Raw genomic sequence first — 22,607 nt, 5'->3', positions numbered from 1 at the left:
ATTCAAAGATGGCAGAGTCCGTGGAGGGGACTCTCCCTATATATGGATAAATGTATTATTCTAAGTTAATAGAAATAAACCAATTTTATATATTCAAGGGCTTAAACTCTAACTTAGATAGGTCTACTAAATGTTACATATGACACAATGTACCTTTAAAGGTGAACAAGCTCTGAAATGATTTGTCTTGTCTCTGACACATCATAAATAAATGTTAATCTTATCAAGGGTTCTGTAGACTTTTACATCCACTAATTATAAGCTTTTCCTGCGTCAAAAGGTCGATTCTCTAGTATACAAGCAACTTAAACATGCTAGAAAATGACTTTCATAACTTGATTATGACTGAAAATAGCCGTAATAATGATTTATATAGCACTTTTTATGCAAAAAATGCAGCCTGGAGTGCTTAACAACACAAGTCTGTTTACAGTTAAAATTGTAAATGTATTTTTTTTTTCTTAAAAGAAGATTATGACAACTTTGAACACACCAGTTTCTAGAGAAATTCACACTTACTCTGAGTATAGGTATGACAGAGAAATTCAAATGTTTTTTTTACTAATTGCTATGACAGGCAGCCAGATGGAAAACATGAGTAGACTCTAGCAGGAAGTACATAAGTCGAAGCTAGCAAACAAAACATGCAGTGAATCTTAGTCAAATTCACCAACATCCATATTTAGCCATGCTTTCCAGTTAAAGTATGCCTTTTAGGAAAAAATGTGTCCCCTGTTCAAATTTGATCCCCATTCCTTTGACTTCGGCCCTATTTGAATTACTGTTCTTAGAATATTCCATTTAACAGAGAATGGCTAAACCATTAAATTATGTTTTTAAAAAAAGCTTAAATGGAATGCAAATCCTCCTCCTATTCTCTGAATCAGATGAAGGATCATGTTTCTGCAGAGGAATGTAGTCTGACCAACTTCATTACAAAGAAAAATGCTGTTTGATCAAAGCTCACTGAAAACTGTTTACCATAGAGTAAGATGTGTAAATGTGACTTTTGCTCTTTAATAAAAACATTTTTCATGACTTGAGTGGTCCATTTCTGAAAATCTCTTTTGTAAGTAGTCCTAGATATATAAACGGTTGTGTTTGATGATTCAGTGGCGCCCTTGAGTGCGTTTAGTCTGCAATGAGAGCAGAAAACCGTCAGACAGTGATCAAAGGTGGTGTTTGTGTGTGAAAGTGCGGCTAGTGCACATACTGATTGCGTAGGGCTTTACCTTTTGTATATAGTCGCTGGGCGGACCATTGTGAAGTTGTCATGCATGGTTTATACTCAACATGCTCCACAATTGTACTCTTTGTTGTGTAACATAATAAATGCGGTGGGTGGGGTTTCTTTTACGACATGAGATTTACAGTATTAAAAGATTTAGGTTACTATACAAACAAGTGTGGTCCAATAAAAGGCAAGCAGATTATCAAATGGTTTGAGCCAATAACGCTCTTGTTTCGCTACAATATTCCTTTCATTTGCTGCTTTCTAAGCCCTTTGGTAGGTAGAGCTTTTCACTTCAAGTACTGACTTGAACATGTGGTAAGTTATGTAATCGTTCCTTAGACTATACATCCATCTGGCATCAATCTGCTGCAGACTATAGTGCACCACACAATGTTCTGTTCTCAAAACAGGAGGCAGTATGTCTATACTATGAAGACTTTATTTAAAAGCACAGAAGATTTAAAAAAAGAACTTGGGCAGCAAATCATACAGGGACAGTTATAAAATATATGTAATAATGATTGAAACAATCATTAGCATACAGAAATATGATATATACAATATATATATATATTTACACAAACGTACAGTAACAGTTTTATCATCTCAAAAGCAAGTGATGCTCATATTTACAAACGGTATTGGTTAAAGAATCTGTGACAATAGAGTAAAAAAGAAGTAAAATATCAAAAATATTACATTCAAGAGAAGTGCACCAAAACTATACAATAGTTCTGCTAAGCAAGTAATGCTTTAAAGCTGAGCAACTACAAAGTTATTGCATAGTATTACTCTAAGAAAGCAGTACCATATTATTAAGGAGATAAGTGTTTGTCTTCGCTCTTGATGAAAGTCTTTTTAACGCGAGGAACCAGGAAGATGCTGCCGTTCGTAGACTGTTGCAGGGAGTAGTCAGACGGGGAGTAAGAGTTCCCCTTCTCATCTCTGAGCAAGCTGAAAACCTCCAGGTACAAGCTGTTGAGCTGCTGCTTCATTTCCTTCAGGTCTGCGGTGTTCTGGCTCCGTTCACTTAGCAGACGCTCCTTCTCCTCCTTCAGCGAGTCCAGGTCGCTCTCCAGACCCACTATGTTCTCCATCTTGCGCTTGCGGCAGTTCTGGGCAGCCACTTTGTTCTTGCCTCGCCGCCGTATGTCTCGGACCAGAGCCAGCTGAGCCTCATTTAGTTGGTGCTTTGACATCATCTCGTTGAAATCGTCAACGGGCAGGTTGATAATCATAGATACAGTGAAGGGGATTTTGAGGGCCTTCGCCCTTTGTTCGTCTCTGGAGAGACGCACATCCGAGCGTTTCTTCAGCTTGTCTTTGGTGAAGGGAGCATTGTTGTGGCCACTCTCCTCTGTTGGATCTGTCTTGTGCTGTTTGGGTTTCTTTTCCTTCTGCTGTGGTTGCCCTGTGAGAGTGGATACAGGGACAGCTGACGGGAGGTCATCAGGTTGGAAATTAATGGAGAACATGTCTGAGTAATCAGATTCTGCACTTCCAGGGTTGTGGTCCATCTCCTCCATGTCTGAATCACTGTATAGAAATGAGCCATCTCCGTACACAGACTTCCCTGGAGAGCTCGCATTGGGACTTGTGTTTGAGGAGATCCCTGAATCTGAGTCCGGCATGTCTGCTGTTAGATTCTGTTTGCCTCTCTCAAATGCATCACCCGGTGAGAGGCTGTAAAGGTCTAGAGGTGTGTAAGGAGGCTTGTTTTGGATGTCAGACATGGTGTTCATTTCATTTCCTTCAAGACTGTGCTGACCACTGCTCTCTTCCAGAATGGGATTGGGGTAAAAAATGTCACAGAAGTTTTCTGCACTGAAGTTAGTATTTAACTCTGGAGCCTCCGCTTTCAGAGTGTCTGCTGGAGCCATACTGGGAACAGAGCTATTGAAAGTATTCATAAACTCTGCCGGACAAACATTTACACTGTTTGTTTCCCCCTCTGTGAGATTGGTCATGGGATAGAATGGGTAGTTTGGAGCCTGGATGTCCGCACTGCTTGGAGGAGGATAAGCTGTGGTCTCCAGTGTGTCCTCCATTTGCATGTTCAGGCATTGCTAGAAGAGAAAGAAAAGAGATGTTATAATAGATGCAATAAAAAGCTTTGCTTTGATGAGAGAGGTATAAGAGTTTATATCCAAACTGAGAGTTGTTAAATCTAATACATGTGCAATTATTGAATGATCATTATCAGGGGTGGAAAGTAACTAAATTTACTAAAATTACTGTAATTGAGTAGTTTTTGAGTACATTTTGAAATAATTATATTTACTCTTGCTCATTACTTTTTAAAAAGCATCAATTACTGACTTAAATAAAAAAGTGAAAACTGGGAGGTTCTAGCTTTATCTCAATGATATTAACTGGCCAAATCTAGATAAACATCTCATTTTCAGATATTTAAAATAATTCTGGACTTATCAGTGGCTTAAAAATACATACAAGGATTTATTTTTTACAAGAAGTTAGTTGAACAAATTTGTTAAGATTTTAGATTTTTGCATGTTGTGCTTTTAAAGAGTTGCAGACACCTTGTTTTTATTTGTCAAATTTATTAAAAAGAAAAACTAAAGAGAATGCTCTTAAACTGTTCAACCTTGTCATGGTTTTTTTAAAATTGATTTTTATGGTCTTGGTTTTGCCTTGGTTTGGCTTGTCTTGGTCTCAGTGCACTCTGGTCTCGGGCAAGTCTCAGATAGTGTGGTCTTGAGTACAACACTACATGACAGTCAGTAGAATTGTACAGTAAAATATGACCTTTCCTAACTGGCAAAAACAAAAAGAATAGATCCTCAACCAGGTTGTTCAGGTAAAGTCACACCTCTATAATAAATTAAAATACACAAAAAACTACAGTGTTAATTGAAGTCATATAGAGTTAAATGTAACACTTTAAAAGTGTCTATAATGATCCATAAATGCATACAATTAAACCTCACTTTTGAAAGTGTTAAGTATTGTGCATGCAAGGCAATGCACACTGATGAAAAATACATATTATGCCTCCTTGAGGAAACACAGGTAGGAAACCTAGCACAGTGTATAACTTCACTCGTGGTGCAAAAGTCTCACATCAAAAACAACAATAATCCACCAGAAACATGACTAAAAGAATCCCAGCAGGGATCACTGCTCAGCAGGCTACAAGTAAACACATATTAAACGCATCTAACCACTTTGCCAGAGGGCATGATGGGAAACTTTGTCCACACATCCCTCAGATTTTAAATTGCAGCACGCTGAGCTTATATCAGCTGTCTCTACAGAACTGAAATAACACTGGTGGATCAACACTGCTGAATAACTCTGAGGAGCTTTTTCCCCCAGAATGGCGTTAAAATTACACAAATGAAAATCACCTCAGAAATGTTAAACACAGAGATATCAACACTCAAGATCTCACTGTAAAACAGCTGTTTTTGGATGTGATGTGCAATCATTCTCTGCTACTATATAACCAACAGAGGTCGGAAACATTCAAGAGTCTTGTTCTCAAGTAAAAGTAGTTAGTCTGGTAAAAACTTACTTAAAGGGGACATATTATGCATTTTCCGGCTTTTCTTTTAAGAATATGTGCCCCCGGCCTGTCCACAATACCCTTTAGTACCAGAAAAATCCACCCCTCCCCCTGTCTCCAGCTTTCAGAAAATGTGTGCTGAAGCAAGCCACTCTCAGATTTTCCCCTCATGATGTCATGTGGGGAGTCAGCACAAGCCCCAGGGGAGGTTGGCCCTCCCCGCTTGGAAGAAAGTTCCACCCTCCTCTCCTGATCTTCCTCCCAGCTGCCAGCCTAGAAGAGGATCAGGAGAACCACATCCATTTCCCGAGAGAGGTGGAGTCAGGGGCAGAGTCAGGCAGCCCATAAACATTTAAAGCCACAGACACAGAAACAGCACGTTCTGAGCAGGGCTGTAACAGAGAGGTTTTTAGACATGCAAAAATCCAATACTGGAGTGTTTTTTAAAGCAACAAACTTCACAGACATGTTCTGGGGATCTCTGAGACTAATATAGACTTGTCTTAAAAGGGTAAAATATGCCCCCTTTAAGTAGACATAAAAGTGCTGATTTCAAAATGTAGTCAAAAAAGTTCAGGTTCCAAAAAAATACAGTTACAGTAGGTTAGGTAAATGTAATTAGTTACTTTCAAGCCCTGCAGACTTTACCTTACTCCCTTTTCCTTAATCCCCCTGGTTGGGGATTCACATTCTCATGGTATTTTGTCATATTTTACTGTACAGCTCCTCAGTAGCTACACAGTACCTAGTGCTTTGAGTAAACTTAAAACAACATTTATGGACAACTACTTTTACTTCTTAAGTAAATGTAAACCAGAGTTACTGTACTTTTACTTGAGTGGAATAGTCTTGTACTTTTTCCATTATAAATATAAGCTTTTAGTATCTTCCAAAACTGGGTTCGTGGTGCGTTATGATTACATAAATGCTTGTAAAAAGCTATTTCTATGATAATCAATAGGCACACATCAAAGGCTCAATATCCAGATTGTAAAACCTAGATATTAAAATCAGAGACATAGAGACTAGCTTTAATCTGAGTTGCATCATTTTGTACATAAAAAGATAAGAGCTTTATCTGCTGTATTTGCACAACAGGCTTGGTTAGAGGTGATTTTGCATTCAGCCACACTCTTGTACCAGCTAAGTATTTCATTGGAAAATACTGGTAGACTTATGTATCACCATATATGATCAGACCAGACGTTGAAATAATCCAAAAATCTCCTTTGCTAGCCTCTCAGCTTGCTAATGCTGCAAATTATGTCTCCAGAAAGCAGCTGGCAAGAACTCAAACAAGATTCCACACTATCGTCATTTTCTACATCTTATCTGAGGCTTATAAGAGCAACAGATGCAAACTGCTAAAAGGTTACCTGTATGGTTCAGACAATAGTCCAGTCTGCACTGAGACTGAGTGAAAGTTCAAGCTAACAAATGCCACACTGCTCCACCCATCAAAGAATGCAAATATGAGCTGCCTTGAAACACAACTGATAAGACGGCTGCAGAAAAACTTCAATGCACAAATGTTATTACTGCTGCTGTGAGCAGAGGATCTACGATAGCCACTCCCTCCCTAAACAAGATTTCTACCTAATCTCCTGGATTAAGCTAGTAGCTATAATTCATAAAAAACCCATCACTTGTTGTGTAATATGCTGCCTAACTCTGTGAAAAAGTCTCGGCAATGAAACCTAATCGCGAAGGAATGAGACAGGTATATAGGAGACCCTGTTCTCATAAATCAAACAAAAAGGTGTTTGTCCTCTAATGCCGCCCTCCTGACGTTGATGCATTCTTTGAGTATTTGTTCCAACAAATACCAGCGCAGACCACTGTGCCACTGAGGCGTTACAATTCATGTATTATACCTGCAGCTCGGGGAGGGACAAAAGCTCCATCCAGGCCTGTTCCAGATCTGGGGACATCCTCTGTTGGGGTGGTAGTGGTGGTGGTGGTGGGGAGATGGTGGCCGGCGTCAAGCCTTGCTGCTCAGGAGACATCATGGGTGCTGTGTCCAGGCAAACTGAGGAGTTCTGTAACATAGAAACAAGAATGTGAGCATTTTTGTAAAGCTTAATGTCACTTTAAACTGCGTTTTTTTCCCCATATGTGGTAATGATTTAATATTCTTACCTCAGGTTCCACAACAGGAAATGTCTCTGCAAGCAGCTGCAAGCATTCATCAAAAGACATGGCATCACCGTTCTCCTCAGTGAAGCTTACATTCTGCAAGAAAATGTTAAGATACTTTTAAATGGAAACTGGTATCTTTAAAAGGCAGTACTTTATATTTATAATGCTCAGCTCTCAGTGGAGCTGTTTCACAGGCACACAACACCAATGCAAAACTACAGACCCACCTGTGTGCCTGTAATTACACAGAAAGAGGTGGTTACCTAGCTACAACAAAGCCACAGCCTATCAAATGAGGTGGGAGTGGCTCGCCTTTGACATGAGTAATGATGGCCATGTGCATTTACCTGCGTAACCTCCAGAGGCGTGACAGCCGTCTGCAGCGGGGCGCTGGTCGGTGGGCATGGTATGTACTCCCCCGTCTCTTCGTCGAGCTGTAGCTGCGCAAGCAGCGCCTTCTCCTGCTCCCGCAGCTGATCCAGCCTCTTCTCCTCCTCCAGCTCCCTCTGCCGCTGCAGTTCATGTTCCTTCTGGCGATGGTTGTAGTCGAACACCTCTCGCCTGGCACCCAGATCGATGTCCTGCTTCCACAGTATGTCAATCAGGTTCATGTCCTGGTGAGAGAACAGCAGATCAGTTTAGGGAGCCATACACATGCTTGTCCTGCAGTCGGAGAGTGAGCAGGGTGACTGCAAAGGAAGAGCGTCCCTGCTGTGAAGCGGGGCTGCTGCACCCGCCACACCCTGTCCCTCTGTATCTGTTCACCGACAACAACGCTGGCACTAATGTCAGGAGGGAGACGACACGTGAATAATGCATGTAGTTCTCTCTTTACCTTGTTGCCACCTCGGTCCAGGCAGATATCATCACTTGATACTTTCGACACGTAGTGACTATCACCCATACAATTAGACAGAGGTGTGAGTTTGTTTTTAACATCCAAACTCACATGTCGGCATAGATTAAGATATGATTCTGCATTAATGAGCATGTGCTGCAGCTCATATCGTTCAATTAAGTACAGTTAAATCTTAAAATATGTATATTATTACACATATAGTTATGTGTACAGATGGTTTACTTTACATATGTAACAACAAAACAATGAACATAGTGTTTGTATGTTTTAAAAGACAATAAATATCACATGAAGGGGTGGAAAATATACAATGAGGTAAAGCAATAAAGCTGTAGATTTGTGTCTGAGTGGGATAACAGGCCCTGATCTCATGATTTCTTTCTCCTCTGTCTTTTAGTAAAGCAACGACTGATAACAAGCCACAGTAATTAAATCACAACCCTGCACCAACGATCTGTCCTACATGAACTACTCACATACTAAAGCTGAATGTGGCTATCATTACAGAAGACAACTTCCTAAATAGGAGGACATTTTAATACGTTTTCCTGCTGATTTCCTCTCACAAGCTGCTTGTTATTTGCTCTTCTAAACAAAAATGTCTGAAGATAAACTATGCAGCTCCTTCACCAGAGCTTATTTACAGAAGGAAACCATTTCACAAGGCCCAGGGAAGTTGCATCAACCAAAGATACTGCCTCACAGGAACATGTCCTATCATGTGACTTGTTTGTTCCTGAGATTTGGGTATAAACATGACTTATGGGCTTGACTCTGTAATGCTTAGAAATCGGTCATAAGGCCCAGGCAGACAAGAGGAAGCAAAAGAAAACTGCAGGGAAATTAAACAAAAAGCAGAACAATGCAAATCAAAGAGGATGGGAAACTAAGAAAAAAGTGGTCTTCTTTGATTTTGGGGAATCATTAAAATAATGATTCTGGGGAAGGCTTTTGTAATGTTAAAGCAAACACCTATATGTATTTAAAGACATTGTTGACACAGTTTCTCTGACTCCAGCTGTGGCCGAGCAAAATAAGAACCCACTAACCCTCTTTGCCTCGGTGTTGCATCAGAGGCCTGACCACTGAAGGATTACACATTGCCAGGGCTGCCTACTATAACTCGCACTCACCGGCTGAGATGTGCGCACAAAAGCACGCATTATGGCTGCTGCAGGAACGAGGAAGTGCCCTAAAATATCTATGTGGGATGTCTGTACACACTTCTTGAGGTCATCCATGTTTTCCCAAACAAAAAACCTACGCTTGCCAGTTAGTCACACCTTTAAGCTCATCAGACAAGTCATACAAGTCCCTGAAAAACAAGATCATGACTAAATAAGGTCTGTCTACCTCCAAAGGGAAAGTCCAATCAGCCCTTTCACTTACATTGATTGATATTGCTGTTATATAACTTAATAGCACCAAAAGCCACTAGTTAAATGATAACTATTGCTCTGTATTAGTGATAAATAGGTTTTGTAAATGTGGGCGTCTGATATCAGGTTATCAGAATCAGAAACAAGGCTGTCACCTGACCTAAACTGGCACCATAACAAGGAAACTGGCTCATAAAATTCTTACCACACCTCTACACTACACAATACATTGCCATACAAGCTAAGCAACATACCTTTGGGTTAAAATAGTGCTGAAAATGCACATAACCCTGATATCAAACACAAAAAACAAGTCAAATTATTAACTGATGCATACAGTTAGCAAACAGCATGATAAAGGAGTGATACTGGTGTGTGCGCTTCAAGTTTTGGTTGTTCATTTACCTCCCTTCAGCTAAACACAAGGGCCTCAAAGGGCAGCTGACTCCTGTGGTTTATTGTAGCCTCTTTGAGTGGACATGCCCCCTTGACCATGGATGATGAAACACAGCCACACATGTACAAAAACAGCCCTGTTTTTGGGCCCTCATCATCACTCAACTGTGTACTTCCACTGACCCTTACTTATGGCAGCTTTAACCAAACACTCAAGATGTAAAGCTTTGAAACATTAAACACAGGCAACATTATAGATGTGAGTGTCCATATAATATTTATAATATCCAAACAGACAGGAGCACCAGTACAGACTTTAAAGTAGTTATTTCTTGTGCTTACAAGCTTGTCTTCATCAGATATGGTATCACATGCTTTGAGGGAAAGCAGGGGGCGGGGGAAGGAAACAGTTACTGACCAAAAAAAAGCTCGAGAAGCTTCCTTATGTTTATGAAACTCCACAGTATTAAACAAAACATTGAATTTAACATGGCATCAGCTTAAACAAAGAAGCTAAACTTTTATTTTCTTGAAAGTTTTATTTATTTCCTGACGAGGAAAAAACGTCATGAGTGAATGACTTGCAGAACTGAAAGTGTATCGAGGGCAGCTTCAATGTCCACAGAAAGCTAAGTTTTCAGAGTATTTTCTATGGTAACTCTCGCACTGAACTGCTATTTCCTCTTTTCATCCTCTTAACTACGCCACAACCAGGCTGTCACTTCATGGTAGTGTTTTGAATTATAATACGTGACTGTAAAAGTTTAACTACAAATCGGTGTCGTCTAAAACGAAGTTCAAAAGCTAATGTCAACCGTTCTGGGTCACTTTTAAGAAAAAACTCCAATTTACCTGTTGACTGGAATGCATCACCTCCATGTCCATCATCGTGGAGATCTGCGTCACCGTAAAGAAACGCCGTATGATGGATAAATGTGCCAGTTATTCCCCAAATGACAGATTAAAATGGCGAGCGGTCGGTGTGGAGCCGATATGGTCCGTCACAGCAGCTGAACTGAAGCAAACATTGCTTCCTTAACATGTAATGATCCTTACGGAAACGTTGGCCCTGCCTACCGAGCTGCGGCGCCGGGATCGTCCCCCTCTCACCGCCTATGAGGCGTGGAGGAGCTGTGTGTGCATGCGTGTGGGGTCGACTGGGCTGAACTACAGGCGATATCAAGGCTACATCATGCACACGGTGAAATAAATGAGAAAAATATAAAGATTAAAACTGAACAGCTTGTGTCATTGCGCGTTTGAAGGTCATTAAAATTCCATAAATGGCGACAGACGTACAGTAGGAGAAATAAAATAAAATAAAGCCTATAAAATAAATTTAAAGCGAAATAATAATGGGAAATTTTATATTTGCATCAGTTTTAAATTCTTAATACTTCTTCGCCAGCTCACATGCTGTTTTAAATGTTTTGTATAACTTTACCGTTTCTTTTCTCCCTACGTCATCAGAGGAGTTTTGATTGGTGCACAGCGCCCCCTGCTGGTTGCAGAGCCAATTGTGGAGCTAGAGGCCCTGGGGCCCTAATGTCCCGTGGAAACACTGAACACATCCACTGACTACACTATAAAAACTAATATGACTGCCCAGCATAAAAAAACCAAACAAGTTCCACAACTTTTTGGAGTGTAAGGGTCAAACTTAATACTTTATGAAATGTTTATACACAAGAATCTCGAGTTGTCAGAAAATTTTCCCCATTAAAATGTGCAGTTTAGTTGTCTCAACTAAGGTAGTTGTGTCAGCTATTTAATTTGAGCCCCAAGAAATTGTTGGCCCATCTTAAATCTACGTGTTCACTTGGTAGGTATCTTACATAATTTAAGAAACTCAATACCATGTGTTATATAAACTTATTAAGTTATCAAGGGGGTACCTTATACCTTAAAAATTTGTTCCCACAACATTAATCAAATTGGATTTTTTTTACAGTGTAATGAGTTAAAGTCAGTAGTCAGTGGTGGAAAAAATATCTTATGTGGAGAAAAGTGTATACATCTAATAAAATACAACAATCCCAGATTCAAAATGCTGACATCAAAGTACAGACCTTTTAGAGGAAAAAATATTCTTAATGTGTGGTGTCTGCAGAGTAAAACTTCCTGTATTTTTGTATCATTTTGAGTATGGATCAGTGTATATTTTTCATTATTTATTTATTTTTCTTTTTGTTTACATGGAGTTAATTTTACTACATCTGAATACATGTATTTGTGTTTTATACACACATATGTTTTGAAAGTTAAGGCTTGAATAGAAAATTATAACTGTTACATACACAAGATCAAATAACTTTGTACTTGTAGTGTGGAAAGTAGCAGCCTAAAACTTAAATAGACTCCAGATGGAGTTTAGTTTATCAGCACAGCACTGATATAGCCAACAAATATGCTGACAGCACAATATCTCAACACCATATTAGAGTGACCTGACTTCATAATTCTCCTTATGGGTCCATATGGTTCAACATCAACACAGTCAAACAGACAAACCTGTATTCAGATTAATTCTGCTCTCTTTGAACTTTCAGTTAATCATATCTTATGACGCTATATGGTGAAATGTTTTTGGTCAGTGGTGGACACATTTAAATTCTGTTGATAAAAATATCAATATCTAATTAAATGTTGGACTTCTAGATTAAAAAAGCATCAATAAAGTATAAATATATTAGAGATAAAAACTCATGATATGTAATATTTTACCAAATTAATCATTATTGGTAAGTCCCTATATTTTTGCATTATTTTGCTCTCAGATTGGTGTATATTTTTTAGACAAAGCTCATTGTAATGCATCTGAAAGCATGTGCTTTATACATGTGGTTTGAAAGTCCTAAGTTGAAAATTTTAACTGTTACATAAATGCAGTCAAGATCAAAGTACTTGTAAGGTAGTGTGGAAAGTATTCAAATGGACTCCAGCTGGAGTATACTCATCACAGAACTTATGTAGTCAGCAAATATGTCACAGGCTTCGCTGCATGCTTATTTATAGAGGCTTTTGTTAATGTAATGACACATGAAAAGTCATGAATCTATGTAGGCTATAGTAAATTGACTCAGACGCTAGATTACATTAAGTACTTGCATGGGCGTAGGACAGGGGGGATAAAGGGTACTGTTTACCTGGGCCCACAGTAGGGAAGGGCCTTTAAGAAGTCTTCTATTAAAAGTGTATTTTTATTTATTTTTTTCTTAGTAATAAGTGTCATGATTGACTCAAAAGTGACTAAATTAATCGGTCAACAAACTTAAATTGGTATCAAATAGAATATAATAAAATACCGGGACATTGGGCACGCAGATGTCCTAGCAGTCTACGGGCTACCCATGTACGCGGGCGGCCCGGGTTTGAATCTGGTCCGTGGCCCTTTGCCACATGTCTCTCCCCGCTCTCTCTCGTTTCGAGCTCAATCTACTGTCCTCCTCCGATCAAATAAAGGCACAAAAAGCCCAAAAATAATTCTTTAAAAAAAAAAAAAAAATACTGGGAGATTAAAAAGGTCCATGGTGTAGTCCAGCACTGTGCAATAATGCAAATTTTATGTAACCATGTTGAAAATATTGCTCATTAATAGAGAAATTATGGTTCAAAAATACATTTCTTGCTTGTCTAGCCAGTGAAGGGGGGTCCTGTGCAGTATTCTTTCTGGGGACCCAAAATCCCTATACACCCCTGAGTACTTACATAGTATATTCACCCACTTAAGACTGGTGTGCACAACAACAGCAGTATTTACATTTAGCTTACTTTCTACTTATAGCCCCAGTTTGGAGTACATTCTTAACCATTAGGTCTACTTGTGTTTGCTTGCACTTGATGCTACTTTATAATCCTGTAAGTCTTGAAAGTTCACCTTTCCCATCTAACCAGGATTCAGTGGGAACTGATAGACTTCAGTAGAGAAAACAAAAGCTTGATATATGCTAAAAGAAATCAGTTCAACTATTAACACAAAGTTTAGTTATGTAAGTTTAAAATAAATATTGCATTGTTACATTGAACTAGGATGCTTAAATTACGCTCCCAAAACATTTTCCAGAATAACTTAATTGGGTTTAGGGGCGTACTTTTAGTAATTCATGATGCTGATAGTCACGTAAATACAAAGTACACTTACAGGACTTTACAATGAGACATAGACTTGTTTGTTAAAGTTTGACCTACACTGTAACAAAGTTTAGCTTCTGAACTCTACGCTGTTGATTTAAAACAACCACAGTAATAGCCTCTCTGAGAAATGTGGCATTCAAATTAGGTCTGTCTCTTCATTTTAATACTAATCTATCATAAACGCTAATGGTAAGCTACTAGGCTAATACAGAAGCCACAGCACGAGCTGACAGAAGATATTTTTCCATTGGTTAGCTACCTTTTACTCACAAATTCAAGTGTTTCACTCTAAGCCTGCTTCTTGATAAAGTTGTTAAGGCTTCTCAAAGTTAATTCAACTCGACTCATTCTGACACCTCAGCGTAAGTCAGGAGTCGGATCCAGATATAATGAAGTGACTTTAGAAATATGCCACGGTAATAAACAGACTGTGTCCGGGCTCTGGCACCTATCTGTGAAGAAGCTCGCACTAAAGTGCAGCTCACTGTGCCACTGCGTGAAATTACACTAAAAAACCTATTTCCCCCCCTCTCTCTCCTGCGCGCTCATGAGCACGCGTTCACGTTTGGCAGCTCCACGTCGACATTCTTCCAGCTGCATATAGTGAAGTGCACAGGACTGGGGGAAGAAAAGGTAAAAGCGGCGACAGCCACCTTACGACCGGAGCGCTGCAAGTCCGCACACGGACACCGACCGCAGTGAAAAGTGGCGTTTGCAGAGTGAATCCAGCGATGGCCTGCGATGTCCTCTCATCGCTTTCTGCTTTTCATTTTGTGATCCAGACTACTTGCCCCCTCGTGTTGGATTGCAGCTGGTTCCTTTGCGTCTACCTACATCAGGTACAGTATGACTTATCTAGCCCTTTCCACATTACCTTATGTGTTAATCGTGTCCCAGATGATTATATACCCAATAAAGTCTTTATTTAGTTGTGTTATTTAGCACTTTAAAAGTTTGTCTCTTGTTTACTGTTAAAGTGGCAAGTGTAATAAGTAGCTTCAAACTGACACAACGTAATACTCCTCTTCAGCTTTTTGCACTTTCCTCATTTCTATCATATCTTTCGATTTTGAGCCGTGTAGCTTTCTTTCTGCAGGGCCTGCTCACCTCACAGAGTTGCAAAAGCTCAACAGGTAGAATCAATGACACATGAGCACAGGAGTGAAGTAATCCCACTGCAGTAAAAGATATCACACAACTGGAAAGTTCAAACAGGCCAGCTGATCTAGAGACTGTTTAATAAATTTGTAACCAAACAGATGGTGAAGCTTAACGGGGTAAGTAAATAAATATTAGGTCATTTTTTAAAGAAAGCATGAAATAACTGTTGCACATGCTCTATTGATAATTAGCCATTTGATATCTATCATGTGGAGAGCTAACAATGTGTAAAAAGAGTCCATTTCTACTTTTTTACCAGTGCTACTCCACAGAAGACTCACCACACAGCAAGCCTTTCTGTAGGCCCAGTTCTTGACATATACTACACTCACTTGGAAGTCATATATATATATAATAGATAAGCTATTCTGTTGTAGTAATATGTTTTGCATTGAAATAAGTACAATGAAAAGTGTGATAATCAAAGTGCACACCCTGTTTTTCTCGCTTTTTGTGCAGGTCAATGGAGCACCCATTCATGAGAAGGATAAGGTCCTGCACAAGGACAAACCTATGAGGTGGCACTGTGGCTTTCCAAATAAAGTTCTGTGATACACTTAGACTCTGATTGCTCGCAGTCAGTGCATTACAGAACTTTGTTTTGGGAGTTAATACTTAAACCTGTGGGAATAAATCTTCAAACATCTGGACTTTTAAGTTGACTGCATGCTGCAAACATACTGGTGATAAATGGTCTGTTATTTAATAAAGTTTTCTCTCTATTGAAGAATTTTCACAGCCTCTGTCTTGTTTTTGAGAGTTTCACCCAGGTTAATATGTATTCTGAAGAAGTGTTTTTGTTGTTTGAGTGTTTTAGGCTTGGGTTAAATCATAACTTTAAGGGCACCGCGGTGTGCCATATGGAAACAGTAGTCACGCTGGTCAGGTGAGGTGTAGGGGTAAACAGTAAAGTCTCGTTGTTTCTGGTTACTTTCAGGTTTCAAAACCCTACAAATTAAGCAGGCAAGGAGCGTTGACACCTATAGTGCTGCTTTAATAAAAGAAAAAGTGACATTATTTATAATAAAGCCACCAAATGTATCATAAACAGCAGCTATCTACTTAGATTTTGCTAGGCCTACTTAGTAAATAGGCTACATATGTTGGCCTACATTATACTGAAATAGACCATTCAAAACCTTATTCTATAGCTCACTTATTTCATATTTGTATTAATTGTGAGCCCACCCGAGTTTGTAACAGTTAAAATGAATAAACGGCTAAATAATTAATGCTAATTTCAAGCGCGTAATTTGACCCATGTACGTTGATTACGTATGCCACATAGGCTATGTTTGTAACGTTTATTTCATTAAAACTAAACCATCTTTTTGGTATAAAAATGACTGATAATCTCTTCAACGCCATTCTCTGTTCTCATAAGTACTTTAGGCACTAACAGGAAAGTTAAATTCATTTAGTTATCTTGTAACAGCTATGCAAATTAACAGTAAATTCCAGTTTCCACAGTCAATGAAGCGTATGTAACCAGTCGTATAACGCTAGGCATGCTGGGAAATACGTTGAATGGTGCATTCAGGTCCTCCAAATTGCTCCAAATTTACACAACTTAACCTACTATTTTTCTAAACTCTATTATATTTAAGCAATTTACAGAATCACCAACCCTTTTTAAGTAGTATTATTCATTTTGTTGGTCCCAACATATAATTAACCCTTATCTATTCATGCCCTGTAATTTTAAGTCCAAAAATTTCTTACAGCAAAAATATAACGGGGATATCAAACACAGGAGGTTAAATCAGTAGATGTCTTGCATGTCCAATGGTAAAAACCTGTAAGTATAATCAGATTATTATAACAGTTGAAAGGTTACTTGTGTGTCCATCCCGCTATATTGAAATTTAATTTTTTGTTCGATATTTGTAAACCTCAATCAAACGTAACTAGACCACTCATAAGTTTTATTAAATGTTAAAAGCATATAATTTGTTTTTAGCGTTCAAACGACATATTTTTGCGAGCATACAAGGTCAGTTCCCTAGTTTAAAAACATTTGCCACTATTCAGTTCATTCCTTAGCTTGAGTGTGATATTTCCAACTAACATTGAATGCAGCACACTTTCCCTGCGCTGACCTCTGACAGCCGGCCCGGCCCGCTCATGGATCCGCTCCCTCCCTTCACAAACACGGAAGCAGCATGGCGTCCAACAGCAGCGGCGATGGCAGCTCCGACAGGCAGCGGATTGCACAGCAAAGACTGAGGATAATAGCCGGGCATCTACAGAGACCTGTGGACGACGACTCGGGTATCCTCGCCGCGGAGTGTAAAGGCCAAGTTAGCAAGACTGATGCGTCCAGTGAAGGGAAGACGGTGCCGAGGAGGAGGTACGAGGCTGTGATGGAGCGGTGGACGAGGGTCCATCATCTCTGGCTTTTGCTAGTTTTAAGTCAATCAACCGTGGACGAATGTCTTAACAAGAACTAAGAGGATAACATGCACAAGCAGACTTTCTCCCCTCTCTTACATGAGCATTAGCAACGTCTGCACATACGGCTGAAGCTGGTTTTAATTAGCCTGCTAGCTAACGTTTCTGGGCTATAGAGTAGGCATTCATTTGCTAAGAGTGGGTGCGGCTAGGTTCACTCTCAGGAGTTCAACGTTGTTGTGGTGGACTTTGTCAAAGTTTATGAGAAGAAGCTTATTCCATAGCTTGTCTTAGTTTATGTAAGTCGTTAAATGAGAGATTTCCCCGGCGAAAACACCCTTAAAGCTGTATTGTTTAGATATGGCTAAGCTTCTGGTTCTTTCCAGATGATGAACACAACATTCACTGAATTAAGTTTGCGACAGTTCATTTGATTAACCCTCTACTGTAGCCGATGTAATGACCACGGGTATTACATGTTGTTTTATTCATCAGTTTTGTCTTTTATTACCACACTAGCAACCGTTATTTAAACTGCTACAAATGCTGCTAATTTGGTTAGCATATGAATGTGGTAACGGGTTCCTCTTATTAAGGGCGTTTACTTTGTAATTCGTACACGAGATTGTTTGGTAATTGACCAAATGAAAAAGAAACCTCCAATTCGTGACAGAAACCTCTGTTGAACTCGAGTTGATCTGATTGGCTAGGACAAGCAGTGGTCTGACTTTCGACCTATTAGCAGCTCGGTTCTTCATAGTAAAGCATCACGCTGTGCTGACATCTAGTGTCAGTTTGAGAAAACAGCTGAAGCTAAATATAAAATCAACCACTCAAAAAAGCATCAGCGTTTAGTCCTGTGAACTTCATCATGTCATGTTACGGTCAGTGTGACTCTGAGGGGATTCGGTCACATGTCAGGATCATACTCCCGTCTATTTTTAAGTTTAATTGTGAATTAAAGTGCTACTAGTATCATCTCAAACATATTATAACCAAAATACTTAAGACATCAGTTGGAAAGCTATACCTCATGTCTATCCAACAAAAACAAGGGAAAGTTGATGAGTAGGTACACTTCAGGAGCAAATTTGTCCATGCCCCTTGTCTGATCAAACATGACCACACACTGCTGTACCTATGAAATAACAAATATTCACTGTTTCTTCTCAGAGTTACCAGAGGCTTCCTCAGTTCATGCTTTTCACTCCTTTGCAGAAATTCTAACTGCTACCTTTCTGGTATGGCTAGTCGTGTGGTTTCAGCCAAGAATCCTGAATTACAGGTTGTGTTTCTTCAGTGTTATTAACATTTTTGTTAGAAGCATTCATCAAGACCTGCATACATTGACAAGCTGATATTTATGCTTCCACTTGGGTGAGTTTATTAACTTTCCAGTCGGGAAGGTGAAACAGATGCAATCAATACAAATGCTCCATTATGAATATTGCCTGTATGAAGGTAAAGAAAAACATTTTGGTACTGCAGTCTTACAAAACTGTTACGATCCTAAATATGCTCTAGCTTTAGAGCTGTTGAATTAAACTGCATTACATGTTCACAGATTCATGACTAATTTCTTAGTCTAGTTATGACAGTTCTGGCTCTTTTAGTGATTCATTTGGTTCAGTGTTAATTTTGGCAGTTATTTTTAATTTCAGTCTTAGTTTTAGACGTTAAATGAAATGCATTTTAGTTTTAGCCACATTTTACTCATTTCTATTCTTTTTGTTGTAGTCTAGTTTTAGTCGACAAAAACACAAAATATTTTAGTCTACTTTTAGTCCATAAAAGGTCCTCACATTTTAGTCTTTACTTTTAGTCTAAGCATTTATTTTCTTGCCTAAATCTGGGACCAAATCATGGAAGTGTGTTCTATGCACCCTGCCAAACCTGGGGTCCCTGCTTTCTACAGCTGAGAGGCAGGATAGATACAGCTGCATTGTTTTTTGACAGATTCACCAACAGTGGAGAAATATCATGGATTTTGAATGCTTGCTAAAAACTACATTGCATTTTAGTCTAGTTGAAGTCATCTTGACAAAAACTAAACTGAGTTTTTGTTCGTTTTAGTCATCAAAGATCTATTTTTGTTTGTCTTAGTTTAGTTTATGTCATGGAAATAAAGGCTGTTGACGAACATTTTTAGTCATAGTTTTAGTCAACAAAATTAACACTGATTTGGTTCCACTCCCCAAGAAGGGCCACCTCTATCGGCTCTCAAACAGCTCTACATTTGTGTACCGGTTTGGCTTCGTTTGACCTGCCAATTTAGAAATGTCATGATACTTGGTTGATTTTTGTGGTGGTAATTTACTCCAATTATACTTGAATTTTTTTGACATCTGATATATAACAATGTTGCAACATAATGATAACAATATTAATAACAGTTATATTAATATTGTTATCATTATATAACTTAAAACGTCTCTCAAATGGGATCTGGACCCTATTGTTCAGGTGAAAGAGACAGCTCTTTGTAGCATCCCATTCACGGACAACACATCACTAGTTAAATCACAGGCAACACATTAAAGATGTGTCAGTGCATGCCTCCCATTACCTCAAGTCAGCTGAGAGGTTAAGGTTCAGTAACAACTTACATCTGTTATTATGTTCTCCAGAGTATCTTTGGTATTTACAGAAACACTATTCTACTTGAAAATGTAGACAGTGTACATATTGTGATGCTTTTTTTGATAAAGGAATTGCAATCAAATTTTCATACTTCCACAATACTGTTCACAAAGACTCTGTCTGCGTAAAAGTCATGAGACCATTTGTTCTCTTTCCCTTTTGCATATCTTGAGTCTAGGTCTAGTTTAGTCATGTTAATGGAATTTTATTTGTACAGCTTAAAATTACACAAAACAAGTTTGCCTCAAAGGCCTCAATGTCAGTAAATAATCTTTCATCTTTAAACACAGTTCCTGTGTTACCCAGATAAGGAATAAACCTCCAAAAAGCACTTTTAGGAGACAAAGCAGTCAACCTCAGTAAGAGCAACAGTAAAGCATACCTCTTGACCTTTTCACACCCCATTTATTCATACTTTATCATTATGTTTTTCAGCAGCTAAGTAGGCCTTTTGCAAGTGGCTAGTGTGTCTCTCTCATTTCTGAACTTTGATTTAGTGATTTAGTTTACCAGGAATCTATCATCGTTATAGCTTTTTTTTTACCCTACTGTTTTGCATCCCATCCTAAGAGTTATCTTTTGATCTGTGAGCAGAAGATAGATGTCGCTCCTACGTACAGCACAGATGCACTGCAAAGTAAGGTTGTCAAAACGTTCAATATTTCAATACTGTACACTAAGTTATTTTAAAGAAAAGTAGCATTAGACAGTACTCAAAAACTATATCTATCTTTTACAGATAGGAGCCTAGGAGTTCAATAGGGATAAGTATAAAAATCAGATACTAAGAGGGCACAGATGGCGTAGTGGTTTAAGGTGTGCCCCATGTACATGGGCAGCCTTGGTTCAAATCTGACCTGTTGCCCTTTCCTGCATGTCTCCTCAATCAATAAAGGCACAAAAAGCCCAAAATAAATCTTTAAAAAATTATTTTTTAATTGTTGTATTGTTATCAACATGTCTGATACCCATCCTACCAAAATCCAGGACAGTTTTCAGTGCTTCATTTTGGTACCTCACCAGCCCAATTTGGTCTCCATCAGTCCAAAGGAAAGCACGAAATACATGATAGGAAGAAGTTACACCTGTTTCTCATACTTAACTGTTTATTGGCATCTTATTTCTGAACCATCTACAATACCAAGACAGCTTTTATTCAGCTGCCGATTATCAGCTGCCTTCTAAAAAGTGTTACTTTAGCACTGGTATCTGAAAAAAACCCAATTAACACCAAACTCTAGAGTTGAATAACTTCATCAAAAACTCTTGCACATTGTCTAAACTGCACAAAAACATTGGCAATGTTTGATACCAAAAGGTCAGAAGGGGATGCACAATACTGGACTGTGTCGACAGCAGATATGCTGATGTTTCCAAACTCTTTTAGCCAATAACATATTAAAGCACCTCTTTTTACTGGAAAGAATTACAATTATCTTTTTTTCAAAGAGAGGCTGAGTCAAAGAGAGCTGAGAGAGGAGCAGGGATGTAGACAGTCTGGTAGTTGTTTTACATTTGGAGCTTTATTCACATATGTGGCTTTATTCAAGAAAGTTCAGGGCTCACAGTCAGCCCCCTTAAGTGTTAGGCACCCACCTATAACTAATGGTACAGTTGTACTTTAATATGTTTTTGTTTTGGTTTTTTACCATCTTTAAGGTTGATTGATGATTTATACGGCTGATATGTATTATCGATATTGGCTGTAATCATCAGCAGTAATTTTCATATCTGCAGATAAATACTTGTTTGTATGTTTTTTAAATAATATCTGCTGATATGGATATTATGTTGATAATATTGTGCATCCCTATTGCAAATGATTTTGTATAATCTAGACCAGTGCTTCCCAGCCTTTTTTCCTTAGGGCCGCCCTACTTATATCTAAGAAAAGCTAAGCTGCTCTGGACCCACTTGGAAAAATGACACATCAATTTTAATAGTTTTCATTGAGAATATCCCATCATAATGTGCCTACAAACACTTGTTTTTGACAGATCTATGCATATACTATCTGTTATCATGACACCATATTAGGGCTGCCTTGTAAAAAAAAAAAAAAAAAAAAAAAAAAAAAGATAATAAAGAGGATTTAGTGATTTTCATGGAAAAAACCCTCTAAATTCTCAAAGTAAAAGTCATTACTTTCCTAGAAAATTAGTAGGCCTTTTTTTAGTTTAAATGTTGTGAATGTATGTGAACCAAAAATTCAAATATTTGAATTTATAAAGTTCAGATTTTTCAGTTTGATTTTGTTTAAATCAGTGATTTTACTCTGTTGTAAATTTATGATGCTAAAATCTTTATATCAAAATTTAAGACTTTTTGAACTCAGAAATTTGAAGTTTTTCCTTGTAAATTCACCACTTTTTAAAACCTGAAATTCTAAGTTTATTTTCTTGTAAATATACAACTTTAAAGTCACAGATCTTTCACCACCACCCCCCCATCGCCTTTTTTCTGCTTACATAAGCTTTAGTTGCGAAGCTGTTGTTACATATTTAAAAAACCTTAAACGGTTATTGGATTGCAATATTTGTTTGAAAATATCCAAACATTATGCTAGGCCTGCAAAGTATTATCACGGTGATATGTTGCTCACAGCAGATATGAACATTTCTTAAGATATTTAAAGCCTAAATATATATATTGGCTGTAAATTTTGGTCTATATTTGCTGTAATTGCAGACATATTTCTAATAATTTTGTGGATTTATTTTTCTTTCTTTGTTCATCCTAATTTTTTAA

General features: G+C 38.4%; 2 protein-coding genes across 2 annotated transcripts in view; one reads left to right on the top strand and one right to left on the bottom strand.

Annotated features, from left to right (window-relative positions):
• Positions 1 to 1,660: 1,660 nt before the first annotated feature.
• On the bottom strand, positions 1,661 to 10,630 carry nfe2l2a (nuclear factor, erythroid 2-like 2a). Its single transcript, XM_041807263.1, has 5 exons — positions 10,386 to 10,630; positions 7,247 to 7,513; positions 6,900 to 6,992; positions 6,635 to 6,799; positions 1,661 to 3,300 (listed from the first exon to the last, which is right to left on the bottom strand). Exons 1-5 carry the CDS (start codon positions 10,419 to 10,421, stop codon positions 2,050 to 2,052), a joined length of 1,812 nt encoding a protein of 603 aa, XP_041663197.1. The 5' UTR covers positions 10,422 to 10,630; the 3' UTR covers positions 1,661 to 2,049.
• Positions 10,631 to 16,913: 6,283 nt separating this feature from the next.
• The window catches only part of agps (alkylglycerone phosphate synthase), a 43,145-nt gene continuing 37,451 nt past the window's right edge, over positions 16,914 to 22,607 (top strand). Inside the window, exon 1 of the mRNA XM_041807671.1 lies at positions 16,914 to 17,178. Within this exon, the coding sequence (XP_041663605.1) occupies positions 16,991 to 17,178 (188 nt within the window). The 5' untranslated portion in view covers positions 16,914 to 16,990. The remainder of the gene's footprint in view (positions 17,179 to 22,607) is intronic.

Source organism: Cheilinus undulatus, linkage group 15 (genome assembly GCF_018320785.1).
Source record: "Cheilinus undulatus linkage group 15, ASM1832078v1, whole genome shotgun sequence".
NCBI classification, from domain to species: domain Eukaryota; kingdom Metazoa; phylum Chordata; class Actinopteri; order Labriformes; family Labridae; genus Cheilinus; species Cheilinus undulatus.
The sequence above is the reverse complement of the archived record's forward strand: the minus strand, read 5'-3'. Positions and strand labels throughout refer to the sequence as shown.

Excerpts from the sequence above, each read along its gene's own strand:
- nfe2l2a (XM_041807263.1), bottom strand. The coding sequence starts at position 10,421 with ATGATGGACATGGAGGTGATGCATTCCAGTCAACAG. Across the intron at positions 7,514-10,385 it reads TGATGCATTCCAGTCAACAG|GACATGAACCTGATTGACAT; the intron begins GTAAATTGGAGT and ends TTCTCTCACCAG. Across the intron at positions 3,301-6,634 it reads TGTCCCTCCCCGAGCTGCAG|CAATGCCTGAACATGCAAAT; the intron begins GTATAATACATG and ends TTTCTCTTCTAG.